This window comes from Equus asinus, chromosome 4 (genome assembly GCF_041296235.1).
Source record: "Equus asinus isolate D_3611 breed Donkey chromosome 4, EquAss-T2T_v2, whole genome shotgun sequence".
Taxonomy (NCBI): Eukaryota; Metazoa; Chordata; class Mammalia; order Perissodactyla; family Equidae; genus Equus; species Equus asinus.
The window spans coordinates 35,557,355-35,571,917 of record NC_091793.1 but is presented as its reverse complement, the minus strand read 5'-3'; the positions used below and the strand labels follow the sequence as shown (position 1 = coordinate 35,571,917).

The following is a 14,563-nucleotide window of genomic DNA, read 5'->3' as shown; positions in this document are numbered from 1 at the left end:
CGTTGGGCTCCCTCCTCTGCGAAAAAATACTGGGCAGGATTTTTCATGTGGCAAAGTGTTGTTAATCCTCATTGTTGGAAATGGTCTGCATTCAAGTCTAGCTCACTTGGGCAGTGTGAGGTCTCTTATCGTCTTACTAATTTTTTTGCTGGGTCAGCCTACTGTTTTCTAAAAAAAGTAACTTGTGCTGAATATTGTCTTGTCTCCCATTCAGTTTCTGCTGAGACTATGTCAAGGCATGGTTCTATTCAAAGCCTCCTTAACGTGACAAGTAAGGTGCTTCAGTGTACATCTTACGAATCTTTGTTTCGAGATGGTGTTCAGACTCTTCAAAGACCAGTTGTTAGTCCTCTGGGGACACTAGTAGTAGAAAGTCCTGATGTGGAAAGAGGACCAGAGTTAAGGTGACTTGGATTCAAATCCTGGCTCTTTAACTCTCAGTATGGATTTAACACATGCTTTGCCTGGGCTGGTGGCGGGGATCAGACAAGACAGCCCACGTGAATACCCACAGCGCTTGGCACACAGATGACGCTCGCCTTTCCCTTTCAGAGCACAAGCCAGCCACGCCCCTTGCCAGGGCGCTCAATGATACTTTGCCTTCTTTTCTCCAGGTGGCCCTTGAGTGAGAAAGCTATTTCACATGGTCTTAGAACTATCACTGTTTTGTTTTTCAATCACCGTGGTTGTGGTTTGGGGTTGTTTCCACATCAAAATACTGTTGTCGTATTAATTATTAAAATTATCCTTGTATTGTATTCTGTCACATCTGTTTAATGATTCTGTTAAGAAAATAATGTCTGGTGTTGATGAATGTACCTGCTGGAAATTTACTTTTTTTTTCTTTTTTCCTTCTCCCTCTGTTAAATGATTGCGTTCTGAATTGGATGCGTTGCCTACAAGGGTAAAGTTCCCAGTGAAGGGGGCGTGGTGGGCATCCTGATTACCTGGCACTTTGGGAAGCCAGAACCAACTGGTCACCTCGTTCCCTTATGCGTTTTCCACCCTGGCAACTGAAAGCTGCCATCTAGTCAGAGAGAAAGTTGGGTACCCTAGGAGATCTGGATCTCACAGTTGGTTAGTACACAGGGATGCAGGAAAGAGTGGGACTATCCTGTGGTTCAACTTGCGAAGAGAGTAGGGAGTTTTTATCTTGTGAACACTTGCAGTTTGAAAATCTGGGACTTGAAGTATGGCTGCTGTGTGTGTACAGATTCTGTCACGGTCGTTGTCCTTCTGACTTCAAATCTGAAAGCACTCCTGCCATGTCTCTTTCAGGTAGAGCGTCATGACATGAATACCCTAAGCCTGCCCCTCAACATACGCCGAGGGGGCTCAGACACCAACCTCAACTTCGACGTACCAGATGGCATCCTGGACTTCCACAAGGTCAAACTCAGCGCAGACAGCCTGAAGCAGAAAATCCTAAAGGTAACAGAGCAGATAAAAATAGAGCAGACGTCCCGTGATGGGAACGTGGCGGAGTATCTGAAGCTGGTCAGCAGCGCGGACAAGCAGCAGGCCAGCCGGATCAAGCAAGTCTTTGAGAAGAAGAATCAGAAGTCAGCTCACTCGATCGCCCAGCTGCAGAAGAAATTAGAACAGTATCATAGAAAGCTCAAGGAGATCGAACAGAACGGAGCCTCCAAAAGCTCAAAAGACTTTTCCAAAGACCACCTGAAGGACATCCAGCACTCTCTGAAAGATGCCCAAGCCAAGTCTCGAACGGCGCCCGGCAACATGGAGAGCAGTAAATCGGGCATGCCAGGGGTGTCCCTCACTCCTCCCGTGTTCGTCTTCAATAAGTCCAGGGAGTTTGCCAACCTGATCCGGAATAAGTTTGGCAGCGCCGACAACATCGCTCACTTAAAGAATTCCTTAGAGGAGTTTAGGCCCGAGGCGAGTGCCAGGGTCTACGGGGGCAGCGCGACCATTGTGAACAAGCCCAAGTATGGCAGTGACGACGAGTGTTCAAGTGGCACGTCGGGTTCTGCCGACAGCAATGGGAACCAGTCGTTTGGGGCTGGTGGAGCCGGCACGCTGGACAGCCAGGGGAAGCTCACCATGATCCTGGAGGAGCTGCGAGAGATCAAGGACACCCAGGCGCAGCTGGCTGAGGACATCGAGGCGCTGAAGGTGCAGTTTAAGAGAGAATATGGTTTTATTTCTCAGACCCTGCAAGAGGAGAGATACAGGTATTTCAGACTCTTCTTTTAGAAGCATGAGTTAATAATTGCAGAGAGATTGTCTGCTTGAAAATGATGTGCTAACGGTTGTGTTTTCCATAAATATGGATATGGGTCAAAAGGCAGTTAGGAATCAATAGATCTTTCCATATTTCATGATTCTAAGCTTTTTAATTTGCGGCTTATAGTTTAGAGAAAGACGTTATACTTGTGGGACTATTAAAATGTCACCGTATAGTCTATGACTCATGTGCATATTAAGCTCCTAATTCAGTAGACTTCTGTTGTAAAGTCTCATTACACTAATTCAGAGATCACTATTTGATTTCCCTCCGTAATAACCATCAAGTAAAAAACTAATTTATTGTCCAGCCAGGTAGATTTTATTTGGTATATCAGTCTTGAAGTCTTTATATAGTGTATTTTTTTAATGTACTATATTTTGCCTGTCAAACTGTTCACCCTAAATGAAGAACTTTCCAAAGAAATCTTAAGAGTGAAGTATAAATTCAAATCTTGTAGATTATATTAGCTAATTTTAAAAGGTATTGTGTAGGCTGGCTTTTATGTGCTTATAGCTTATTAATGGAAGGTGGGTATGCCCAAATAGGAGGTGATTTTCCACCGTTTTACCAAGAAAAAGATCCCCCAAAAGTTTTCTGATCAAAATGAATACGTTAACTTCTAGAAAAGTAGATTAAAAAGTGAATGCCTATTACATACTGTAAGATTTAAATTTTGACTTTAGCTTACATGTTTTACATCTGACATGTGGTTTTATGTAAGTATTAATTTAGAAATGTGCCTTTTTTCAGCTCTCATATTTTATGACACACATTTTTTAAACTTCCCGCATATGTCTTTGATTCGGGTTTCTTTGTCACGTAAGAGCTGTTGTAGAGTCACCGCTTTTCCAGATAACACTGACTTCGACTCCATCTCAGGAGTCTGGGATGCAGCACTCTCTGGACCAAATTTTATCCCAAGTCACAAGTACCCGTTTACATAAAGTTAGGGCAGGTTTTGTTCTCATTTGTCACGTAGTTGTTTGTCATCTCTATAATTCAGCCTCTCACTCTGTTGCTCACTTTAAGGGATCTTTAAAAGGCTGGTTTGCAACACCAACAATGGACACCAGTGAAGTGCTGCCTGAGAATAATCGTTAAATCTGTATTAAGTTTTTTGTGTCTCATTTTTTTAAATGATTCTATCGGGTGACCTATACGAGCATCTAAAACGAGCGTTGATCGAAGTCACTCCAGGCTAATCATCTTCCCCAAATAGTACCTCCTGTTTCAAAATAAGCAGTGTGAGTTTTCAGATACCAGACAAATTCCTCTTCTGAGATGGGTGGGGGATGGGAACGGGACTCTGTACTTCAGTTACTTTAGATTTGGACTTTTAGAAATACCACCTGATAAGCCATCTATGATTTGTAGCAAGCTTAATTTTTTATTGGTATTTAAGTTCCAAGAGCTGAAAAACGTATTCAGAATCAGTATGCGCCCTGGGAAATAGTGGAATTGGCTCCGTTGTAGGAGTTGGTTCTTTCCTCTTTGGCTCTCTGGCTCCTGAGAGCCGCGGCCGTGAACCACCAGGCGCTGTGGGGCAGGAGAGGGAGAAGCACCCAGATGCCAGCGGGTCCTTGTCTTGAGTGGGAGCCCGGACAGCCCTGTCTCCTGGCTGGCCCTGGTGAATGCGCCAGCTGATGAGGTCTGGCCTCTCGTCACCACAGCCAGCCAAGGTGCTCATCTGATGTGGGTGGAAAAGCCAGATTTGGTTTGCACGGAACTGGGTGGTGAGGACAGAGTTGAGACTGCCGGTGTTTCTAGAGCCAGAATTCGGTGTTATCCAAAGACCTGTTCCCCACATCCAGACTTACTCTTTTGGAAGCAGTCTGCCAGGGGATGAAAACAAGCCACGGGGCACTGGCAGCAGTGAGATATAAAGGACGTAATTCTAGAATGTGCCATTAGAAGACCTTTGAAGTGTCATGCTCAGAATCGGCTGCTCTCTTTGCAAAGGTACGAGCGATTGGAAGACCAGCTCCATGACATGACGGACCTGCATCAGCACGAGACGGCCAACCTGAAACAGGAGCTGGCCAGCATCGAGGAGAAGGTAGCCTACCAGGCGTACGAGCGCTCGCGGGACATCCAGGTACCTTTCCCCTGACGTTAGACACTCGTGCGGCTCTTTCCAGCCTTGACTCCATTGAACACATTAAGTGTGGTACCGCGAAGCCCTGAAGGACTTCTGGCACATAGAGCAGCATGTTTTCTCTGCACAAACGTTTCTCCACCTTATTAACCCCGTTAGCTCATGCACAGATGTCACTGAGTAAAGAGGCCAGTCTCTGTGCACTTTCTGCCTAAATTAGTTGACAGATATTTATTATCTACCCCAAATCCATCACCTGTACCCTTTTCTCCCCAGCAACACCAAACTTTCTTTTTTTGTTTTTTGATGAGGAAGATTGTCCCTGAGCTAACATTTGTGCCCATCTTCCTCTATTTTATATATGGGACATCGCCTCAGCGTGGCTTGATGAGCGGTGTGTAGTTCCACACCCAGGATCCGAACCGGTGAATCCTGGGCCACCAAAGCAGAGCACACACACTTAACCACTGGGCCATGGGGCTGGCCCCAACGCCAAAATTTTAAAAAATTTTAAAACATGAAACAAACGTTGCCTTCAAGAAGCTTTTACTGCCTAGATGGGGAGTCAGGAGTAGCTCAGCTGCGAAACAGCTCACGACAACGTGAGCAAGGGCCAGATTACATGGCGCAGACACTCAGAGCCACAGAAATTCAGTCATGCGATGCCCAGCAAGCTGTGGACTGGTGGAGCCATCGGTTGTTAGTGGTCAAACTGGATTTCAGCCCCAGGCCTGCCACTTGCCAGCTGTGTGGCCCTGAGCAAAGCTTGAGGCTGTCCACTCATCTGTAAGATAACAGCTTTCTATCTGTAAGAATGCCAAGCACTCAAGTGCATACCATGGGCCAAGCTCGAGCAAAGCACTTACATGTCTCTTTTTTCCCCATTTACTCCTCACAGCAACCCTTTAAGGTAATTCCTGCCATTCTCCCCATTTCTCAGACGTGAAGACCAAGGCACAGAGAGGTTAAGGGACTTGAACAGGGTCTTGCAAATAATCCTTGAGTCATGAATATGAGCGAATGTCCTGGAGAAGGTGGGACTTGAAGGGATGGATGGAAGGAAGAGGTAACTGGATCAGTATAAACGGGGGCATGTTCCAGTATTAATGTGCTGCTGGTGTGCAGTGAAACAACCTGGGCTTCTGGAGCGCCTTTTCAATTTATTTTGCTGTTAGAGGGTCTCTCCCCCACCCCCCCAGTTTTATTGGGGATATAATTGACATATAACTTTATATTAGTTTAAGGTATATAGCCTAAAGATTTGATTTTTGTAGATATTGTGAAATGACACCGTAAGAAGTCTAGTTAGCATCCACCACCTCACACAGTTGCAATTTTTTTCTTCTGATGAGAACTTTTCAGATCTACTGTCTTAGCAACTTTCAAATATATAATACAGTATTGTTAACTGTAGTTGCCATGCTGTACATTACATCCCCAGGACTTAATTATCTTATAACTGCAAGTGTGTTCCTTTTGACTGCTTTCACCCATTCTGCCTACCCCCCACCTCTGGCAACCACCAGTCTGTTTTCTGTTTCTATGAGTTTGACTTTTTTAGATTCCACACGTAAGTGAAATCCAACAGTATTTATCTTTCTGTGTCTGACTTTTTTTTTTTTTTTTGAGGAAGATTAGCCCTGAGCTAACTCCTTCCAATCCTCCTCTTTTTGCTAAGGAAGACTGCCCCTGAGCTAACATCCATGCCCGTCTTCCTCTACTTTATATGTGGGACACCTGCCACAGCATGGCTTGCCAAGAGGTGCCATGTCCATACCTGGGATCCGAACCGGCGAACCCCGGGCCGCTGAAGCGGAACATGCACACTTAACCGCTGTGCCACCGGGCCGGCCCCCATGTTTCCGTGTCTTGACGGTTGTGAATAATGCTTCAGTGAAGATGGGGGTACAGATATCTCTCCTAGATTTCATTTACTTTGGGTAAACAGCCAGAAGTGGAATTGCCACATCCTATGGCAGTTCTATTTTTAATCTTTTGAGGAACCTCCAAACTGTTTTCCATAGTGGCTGTATCAATGTACATTCCATTGATCACCTTTTTTGAAAAAATGAAAAAATGTACTCTTCAAGTAAAGCTCAGCTCCATTACAAATTTTCTCTGTAGGCAGTGGTTATTTTCTCCAGCCCCACCTCTACAAGGGAGAAAACTGAGACGTAGAGAGAGATTTCTCCCACAGTGTGTGAGCTGGAGTCTCGGCTCCCCGCGTTTTGTTCCCCTCTGTGTCGAGGCCTGAGCCTGTGCTTAACCCCAGTCGTTGGCTTGGACAATTCTGGGAGCCACAGTCTCAGAGCTCAAAGGAAACATTTGCCTGTGAAGATCGTGGGACAGAAGACACTTGGGGATTTCTGCCCCTGCTGTGGGTTAGCAGATCAGCTTCGCCACTGACTGGTTTGAAAAATGTGACCCCTTTTCAACGTTAAGTGTTGCCAGGTGAACAGTGCTGTCAGTTTTATTCGATCATTCTATTTTAGAACATGTCTGGGATGCCACTGGAGTGTGTCTGAATGTGTGCTTTTCTTATTTAGGGGATAATTTGGGTTAATATTGTTTTTCCTTTTTTAAAGAAACATACTTTAGGGATGAAGGGGTAAGATAAAGGGAGGGACTTCACAAAGGAAGCTTAGAAAGTCAGAAGAGTTCGTTTCAACACTTTCTGGTTTCATCTCTAGCTCAGAAGTGCAAAGAGGACATTAGTACGAGTAGCGGAAGGGGGTCTTTCTGGTCATGATGGTTAGAACCCTGCCTCTACCGCTTACTCTGTGACCCTGGACAGGTCAGCTCTCTGTGCTGTGTCTCAGTGTCCTCATCTATAAGGTAGAAGTATTAATGAGCTCTACCTCAAAAGGTTGTCAAGAAGATGAAATGAGAGAATACATGGCAAGTGCTTGAATCCTTGCCTGACACTTAATAGACAGTCAAAAAATACATGCTGGCTGTTCTTTGCATTCTATTGGTGAGGCACCATCTTCCTCAGGGCTTCTCGCAGTTGGGTTTGCTCAGCCTCATCTTTCTTTCTTGTTCCTTTTGTTCTTGCGGACAGGGTTACACAAGAGGACAGGCCAAGACAGATGACAGTGGCTGTTGCCTCTAGGGATGCAAGGCTGGCGGTGTTTTAAGCAATAGAGGTTTCTTTTGTTTTTAACCCTGAATTCCCAATTAAAAGGGTTTAAAGATAATCCTCTCCTCTGTTCCTATCTCCAGGAAGTTAAATACTGGACCCAAGGAAGTACTGAAGAGTGTGGGGCTGAATATGTCTTAGTGGGAGCTTGGACCCACTAAGGGCTGCAAATTCCTTGCAATTCACTACTTAGTTTCCTTGGAGTTTTCTTTTGGTTAAAAACTTTGACAGCAATTCTAAGGCAATTCTAGGATCAGTCTACTTAGATATGTAATTCATTTGCCCAATCCAAGATTAATGAATATGCCTGAAATGTTGATCTTTTGTCTTGTTCTGTCACCTTTTCCGTGCCTTGCCTAAACTGAAGGAAACCTTGGGCCCAAGTGGTTGAAAGGAATGCATGATTTCTGGGGCGCATGCCTATTATCATTGAAAACCAGCACTTTTTAGAACGTGAAGATCTGAAGAAGTTTTACCCTTTTTGTGGGTAGCCTGTGTAATGAAAAGTTACTATAGTAACAGAACCTTGTTCCTTGGCCCATAGAGAATATTCAGCAGAAGAAAAGCAAATCAATGCTGGAGCCATTATGCTTATTTAAAATCTGAAAAGATGGCTGTCTCTATTTGAATTGAGCAAACACCTGTTGGTGAATGAGTTACAGTGGGCTATGGACGAAATGGATCTCGGCTTGTGTACTGCCTCTAGTTAGGTTCTTTTCTCCCGAGAGGCGTAGGGTTTTTCTCCCTCGAGCCTCACAGCCCGTTACTGGCACCCCGTCTCTGGAGTATTCAGCCAGGACGTAGCCCCCGCTGCACACCTGGCCCTGGCTCCGAGCACCGTGGGCCTCATCTCCATCCTCAGGCAGCCGTGGGCTCTTGGTTGGGGAGGAGGGCTGGCGGGAGACTTGACCTGGTCTGACGGGTTCAGGAAAGCCTCCCTCAGGACGTAACAGTCAAGGTGGGACCTGAAAGGCAAATGTTAGATCCAGAGATGAAGAGAGGACGGAGCTGGGAGGCACACATTTCAGGCACAGTACACAGCACGTACAAAGGCCCGAATGTGCTCCTTTCAGAACTTTAAAAAGCCAGTATGGCTAGAACCCCCTGAGGGGGGCAGGGGGCTGGCATTAAGTGAGGCAGGAGAGAGTGGCTGGGCCTGGGCTGTGCAAGACCTCAGAGGGCCATGTTCCAGATTTGAAAGCTTTATGAAAAGGAGTGACATCAGGTATGCATCTTTGGGTTGCTGTGTGGAAAATGGATTCACTGGGGCTGAGGAACAAGGGTGTGTGGAGAAGTTAGTGTGAGCTTATCACAAGCAAGAGGTCCTGGTGACTTAGCTTGGGGTGGTGACTAGGGGAGGGGAGAGAAATGGACCAATTGAGATAGATAGCGGATGTTGCACCGATGAGGCTGGGTGGTGGATTAGATGAGAGGGGTATCGAGGAATGCCTCTCAGGCTTCAGGTTCCCTGAGAAGGGAACACTGGGAGGGAAACACGGTTGACAGCAGGTAGCAGGTAGGTGCAACACGTGAATCCACATTTGGCCATGTTGCATTTGAGGTGCTTTTAAGAAGCTCAGATGGAGATGTCAAGGAGGCATGTGGGTCGATCTCAGAAGAGATGGCTGGGCTAGAGATATGCTCGGAGTCCCCGTGCCTCAGTAATTGAAGCCTTGGAAAGAGTGAGATCTGGGCATAACGTCCTGAGGAATGCAGTGTTCAAAGAGCAGGAAGAAGCAGAGTTGCCCCACGGTCAGTCCCGTCCCCTCACTTCTCCCTCCATCCTAGGGTGCACGCAGGCCTGAGCAGTGGAAATAAGGACTAGCAATTGGAGATACCACCTACTCCATGCCTGGAGGTAGTCGGCAATCACAAAATGGAACCCCACCCCTTCTCTGTTTTGTCCCCTATGGTACAACAGATGCCAACATTTTATGCACTTTATTTCAAATATGGGTGGAGTCGAAAAACTTAACCCTGATTCCTCATTCGTGGTGTCTTATGGTTGCCACACATGCTCATCCTGTCCGTGAACAATAGGATAAACTAGGCCTTGCGATTCCTCTTTTGCTTCTTTGTCTGTCATCGTCCTCATCATTGTCATTTCAGCTATTTGAAGCTGCCTGAGCATCCAGCATTCTGAGCTGGGGGGCTTGCATGCATGTCCGAGCACGCGCTCACGCGTTGCCCGTGGTCTCAACAGCGTTTGATCCTCGCTCTTCCTCTTGCCTACAGGAAGCCTTGGAGTCCTGCCAGACTCGCATCTCGAAGCTGGAGCTGCACCAGCAGGAGCAGCAGGTGCTGCAGACGGACACCGTGAATGCCAAAGTTCTCCTGGGCAAGTGCATCAACGTGGTCCTGGCCTTCATGACTGTGATCTTGGTGTGCGTGTCTACCATCGCCAAGTTCGTCTCGCCCATGATGAAGAGCCGCTTCCACATTGTCGGCACCTTCTTTGCTGTGACTCTTCTTGCAATATTTTGTAAAAACTGGGACCATATTCTGTGTGCCATAGAAAGGATAATAATACCAAGATGAGGCTCACTGCCTGCTGTCCTCCAGTTCTTTCAAGTTGTTATTTTAAAGAAAACTCTGTGCATTCTCCCAAACTTTAAAAAGAGGTGGTGCCGACGGAAGATTACGAGGAGGACTGGGCTGTGCGTTGTAAATAACTCCGAGTCTCTGAACTTGGTAGCAGTTACCAGCTCAGCCTCTGCCTGGTTAACGTGACTCTGTTTCCGAGCTCTCCCCACCTTGCTCTCTGCCTTAATCAGACCAGATTTCCTGCCCGCCTGACTAGCCCAGCGTAGTAAACCTCTGATTATTGACCACCTGCATAACTAGTGATGCAGAAGACAAAGGGTTTTCAATCTCTGTAGCCTCTTTCAAAATTGAGCTTTACTGTTGCCACTGGTGCATTTTCCCTGAGTCCTGTACGCAGCAAGGATGTGCCACGACTTGGGGACGGGAAGGAGCACGGGCGCTGGCTGTGTTGAACACTTGTGGCCCATGGAAGCACAGGAAATCCCGAGTAATCTGTCCCCCTTGTCCACAGATGCCCGTAGGTCCCATATGTATCCAGTGTCCACAGTGGTCAATTACGTGTGACTCTTCGTAACATGGAAATCTCATCACACACCCATTTATCCATCAGAAGTCTGACTTAGGTGTTCTGTTGCACTTTAGGTGGTAAGACACGAGGGTTTATGAATGGGGCTTTGCCTCCTTACCCCCAGGGAGCCGCACACCTGATTTCCTCTTCACAGGCTATCAAATGCCCCACCTTCAAAGCATGCAGAAATGCTTCCAAACCCCTCCTCAAATCGTGGTTTTAACATTAATTCGGGGTCCTGCCAGCACTGCTCTGGAGTTTGTGTCTCGGCAAATCTTAATTGTGAGAAACCGCTTTCGAGGATGTGATTCACTTTCTGTGATTCACTTTATTCACAGGGCTGCGAGGGATTGCAAAGCTTACTCAGTAAATGAAAACAAATGATGCTCGTCTTGCAGGGTTTTTTTCTCAGAGAAGGACAGCAGGCTCATAGTTTATTAAACTAACATGCACTGAGATAGGAACCCTGGAAGCAGGAAGAAGGTATGGCATGTGGTCTAAGTGGGTGGCAGTTAGATCAGTGGGAACAACTCACTTGGATGGAGAAGGTCCTCTTAGGACCCTGAAAGACCAGGGGGAATAAAATAAATTAGATCCAGTGTCTGAGTCAAGGTCGCCACATGTCTCTTAGGATCTTACTGAAAGTGAGTTCTAAGGTAATAGAGTGGCCACACTTCCACTGAGGTGAGAGCATTCAAAGTTGACATCTTTGGCCTCTTTGGGGATGCCATTCACTGTCTTTAGCCCAGATGATGCTTTCCTTTAAATCTCTTTCCCTGTGTACATAACAAAAAGGAAAACAGAGAAGATTTTAACAGAAACTGCTATTCAGCCCACCACCCCCTCCATCATATGAAGGCAGAAAGATACATGTTAGTGTACATTTTCTTCTAGGAAACATCAGATCGCCCAGATTAAGTGCAATATTTTGCAAACAGCTGCTCTTAGGGAAATCTCCTGAAAAAATGTGACAGTGTGCCATGGTCTGAGAGAATGGAACAGTCAAGCATTTTGTACAAGTCCAGTGTGTGTGAGACTCATACAACTCAGAGCTTTCTCTTTTTTTTTTAAGTTTACAATTCACTGGTTTTAGTAAATTCACAAACTTAGGCAACTATCTAATTCCATATCTAACTCAAGCTTTTTAAAATAATAAACATCATTTCTTGAAATCTTTGGCTATATAGTATTCTGGATTCAGGGAAGAGGGAGTTACTGGTCCCACCCCCATCTCGTGGCTGTGTCAGACTCTCCCTGCGTCCCCCAAGTTGGCTGTCAATACACTGTGATCCATCAAATCCAGGGAACAGAAAAGGGTTCCAGGCCCAGGGCAGGAAGGGAGGAAGAATGGTATGCTTCCTTTTGCTTTTATATTTCAATGGCTGGCATCCCCCTTTATCTGTGGGCATCAGTCTCCATGTGGGCTGAGGGCTGGGTGTAACTTACACCCCTAAAATAAGCGGCCTTCTGGGTGGGCTCCTTTTGATCTCTATGGATCTTTCTCAGGCACTTTGGACATGCCAGGGGTTGGGGTGGGTATAGATGCTGCTCTTAGTTTAGGGAGAGTGAGATTTCTAGCCCTGGAGGTTAAGGGCTCTGGGAGGATTCTAGAAAACTTGGGGTTCCTTCTCAGGTCTCCACACTCCGCTCGTCACTCAGCCTAGCAAGTTTGCTTTGGCGCTTTCCAGACCTGTGAACAGTGAGTCTCCTCCCCAGGGGGAGAAGTGGAGAAGACGACGGAAAGGAACACAGTCCGCCCCCTCCAGTCTAGAGCGGTTAACAGAAGCTGCTAGAAACTGGCTCTCTTCAGAAGTATCATGGCGTCTAAATCAGCCCACCTGGTCATGAATTCTTTTTAAAGAATTCATATTTCCAATGATTCTCATTAAATATCAAATAATGTTGTTTTCACCTAGATGTGCTCAGCCTGCACGGCATATTTATTTTGGAGTCTTGCTGAAAGTTCCTGAAGCTTTTTAATAAGATTATATACTCCAAGGAGACTTGCACTCTCTCTCTGCAGTTTTTTATTCTCTTCTTTGGGAATGAACCCCCTCTACTGCTTGTTTTCTTCACTGTGTAAGGAGATTAAATGAAGTTTTATAAATATACAATTAAAAACAGTGATCTAGCTATGACATATCCTGGAATTGGATATTTAATTTGCACTTAAGCCAACGCCCTTTTCCCCCACCTTTCACAGGTGGTAAATGTCTCGTGCATGCCTAAAGATGACACCAGCTATTGGACACTCAGTGAACATTCGTGAGGAATTTAAGACGCTGGCCCTTGGGTTCTGGCACTGGGCTTTTTGGTGACATATTATTTTCATGATCACCAAGATAATGATAGTTTGCTGAGGACAAAACAAAAACCTAAAAATACTCTCTTGTGGGTTTTGAATCGGTTAGTCCAGTTTATATCTTGAGTATGATTAAGCCAGAACAAAACATCCTCCCCCAAACCCCCCCAAAAAAGTCAAACTTGAAATGAAGCAGAAAACAAAAGGACTCCACTGCTGGTTTTGGACAGTGAAAGTAGGATCAGTCCCAGGTTTCTAGCTTGTCCCATTAGTGGTTTTGCTTACATAGTTGTTGTAATCTATTGATAAACTGAAGTCTTCTGCCGCTGCTCCCCTTTGCATTTCAGCCCGTAATGCTGTTATCCCTGTCTGTCAATTAGCATCCATGCGATTCTAGCCCCTCTCCTACTTTATCACTCTTGTTTTCGTTTGAATATTGCCCCACTATGTATGTTTATTGCCCTGCTATTTCTCTGGCACATCAGGTTTAATTATGTTCAATAATAGCGAGGGGAACCAGCTTCCCTCAGGCAACTAATTACTTTTGTCCTTTTTGTTTGGATTTGACATACCGAATTATTTTGTATCAAATGGGAATGTTTTTGTATTGAATCCAAATCTAATTATGTTGGTTGGGGAAAACATTTAAATATACTTGTTAATATGAATGTGTGATTAAACAACCTATTTTGCATATTTCTATCATTTTGAGGAACGGGGGTAGGGGTAAGACAAAATGGCATTATTTAAAATTCAGGGCTTTATCTGGAGAGAGAGATTGCAAGAAGAGTAGCACGTGTTCCCAATCCCTGGGAAGAATGAGATTGGCCTGTTTACATCAGAAGTATTCAAGAAGCTAGAGGAAAATAGTACAGTTAACAAGAGTTTGGTAACCCATAAGCTGTAAAGCAGAACTAACCTGCGATTTTCTAAAGTCAGTACAATTCTCTGTTTATAAGAAGCTGGAAAGTAATGTACCTCGATTGTTTTGGGAACGATTTATGTGTTACAATTTTAATTTATTTAAAGCTGTGTTTGTCCTAAGAGAAATGTTTCAACAAAACGTGCTCTCCGACGAAGATCTGTTTAGGCAGTAGTTAGCAGCTCTGAAAGTAGAAACTGGAAGTGTTTATTGTGAGGTCTGTGGAGAACTTCCATTTTGCGGGATCCTATATAGTTTTGTGTCAGCCTAAAATTGTAAATTCTCTGGAGATCTTCACCCCATTCAAAGCAGGAGCCGTTATTTTTTTAAACAAACACTTGATGTTAGCTTTCATGTTAAATAAAGACCTAGATTTCTTAAATTTTCACATTGGTCAGAGCCCATCTCAATAGCAAACTTGTCTACGTGTGTGTATAATCAGTTTTTTAAGTAGACTTTTTTACAGCAGTCTTAGGGTCACAGCAAACGTGATCGGAAGGTACAGAGATTTCCCACGTACCCCTTGTCCCCCACAGCCATAACCTCCCCTACCATCAGCATCCCCGACCAGAGGGTACATTTGTTACAGTTGATGAACCTACATTAACATGTCATTATCACCCAAAATCCATCATTTTCATTAGGATTCACTCTTGTATATTCTATGGCTTTTGACAAATGTGTACTGATGTCTATCCACCAATCACCAGAGTAGTTACACTGTCCTAAAAACCCTCTGGCT

The 14,563-nt window shown here is 45.1% G+C and overlaps 1 protein-coding gene across 7 annotated transcripts in view; it reads left to right on the top strand.

Annotated features, from left to right (window-relative positions):
• TMCC3 (transmembrane and coiled-coil domain family 3) overlaps window positions 1-14,230 on the top strand; it is a 241,331-nt gene extending 227,101 nt beyond the window's left edge. For all 7 annotated transcript variants that reach the window (XM_070507060.1, XM_070507063.1, XM_044744583.2 and 4 more), the window contains exons 2-4: window positions 1,279-2,195; window positions 4,211-4,346; window positions 9,721-14,230. In XM_070507060.1, the coding sequence (XP_070363161.1) occupies window positions 1,279-2,195; window positions 4,211-4,346; window positions 9,721-10,023 (1,356 nt within the window). In that variant the 3' untranslated portion in view covers window positions 10,024-14,230. The remainder of the gene's footprint in view (window positions 1-1,278; window positions 2,196-4,210; window positions 4,347-9,720) is intronic.
• The last annotated feature ends 333 nt before the right edge of the window (window positions 14,231-14,563 follow it).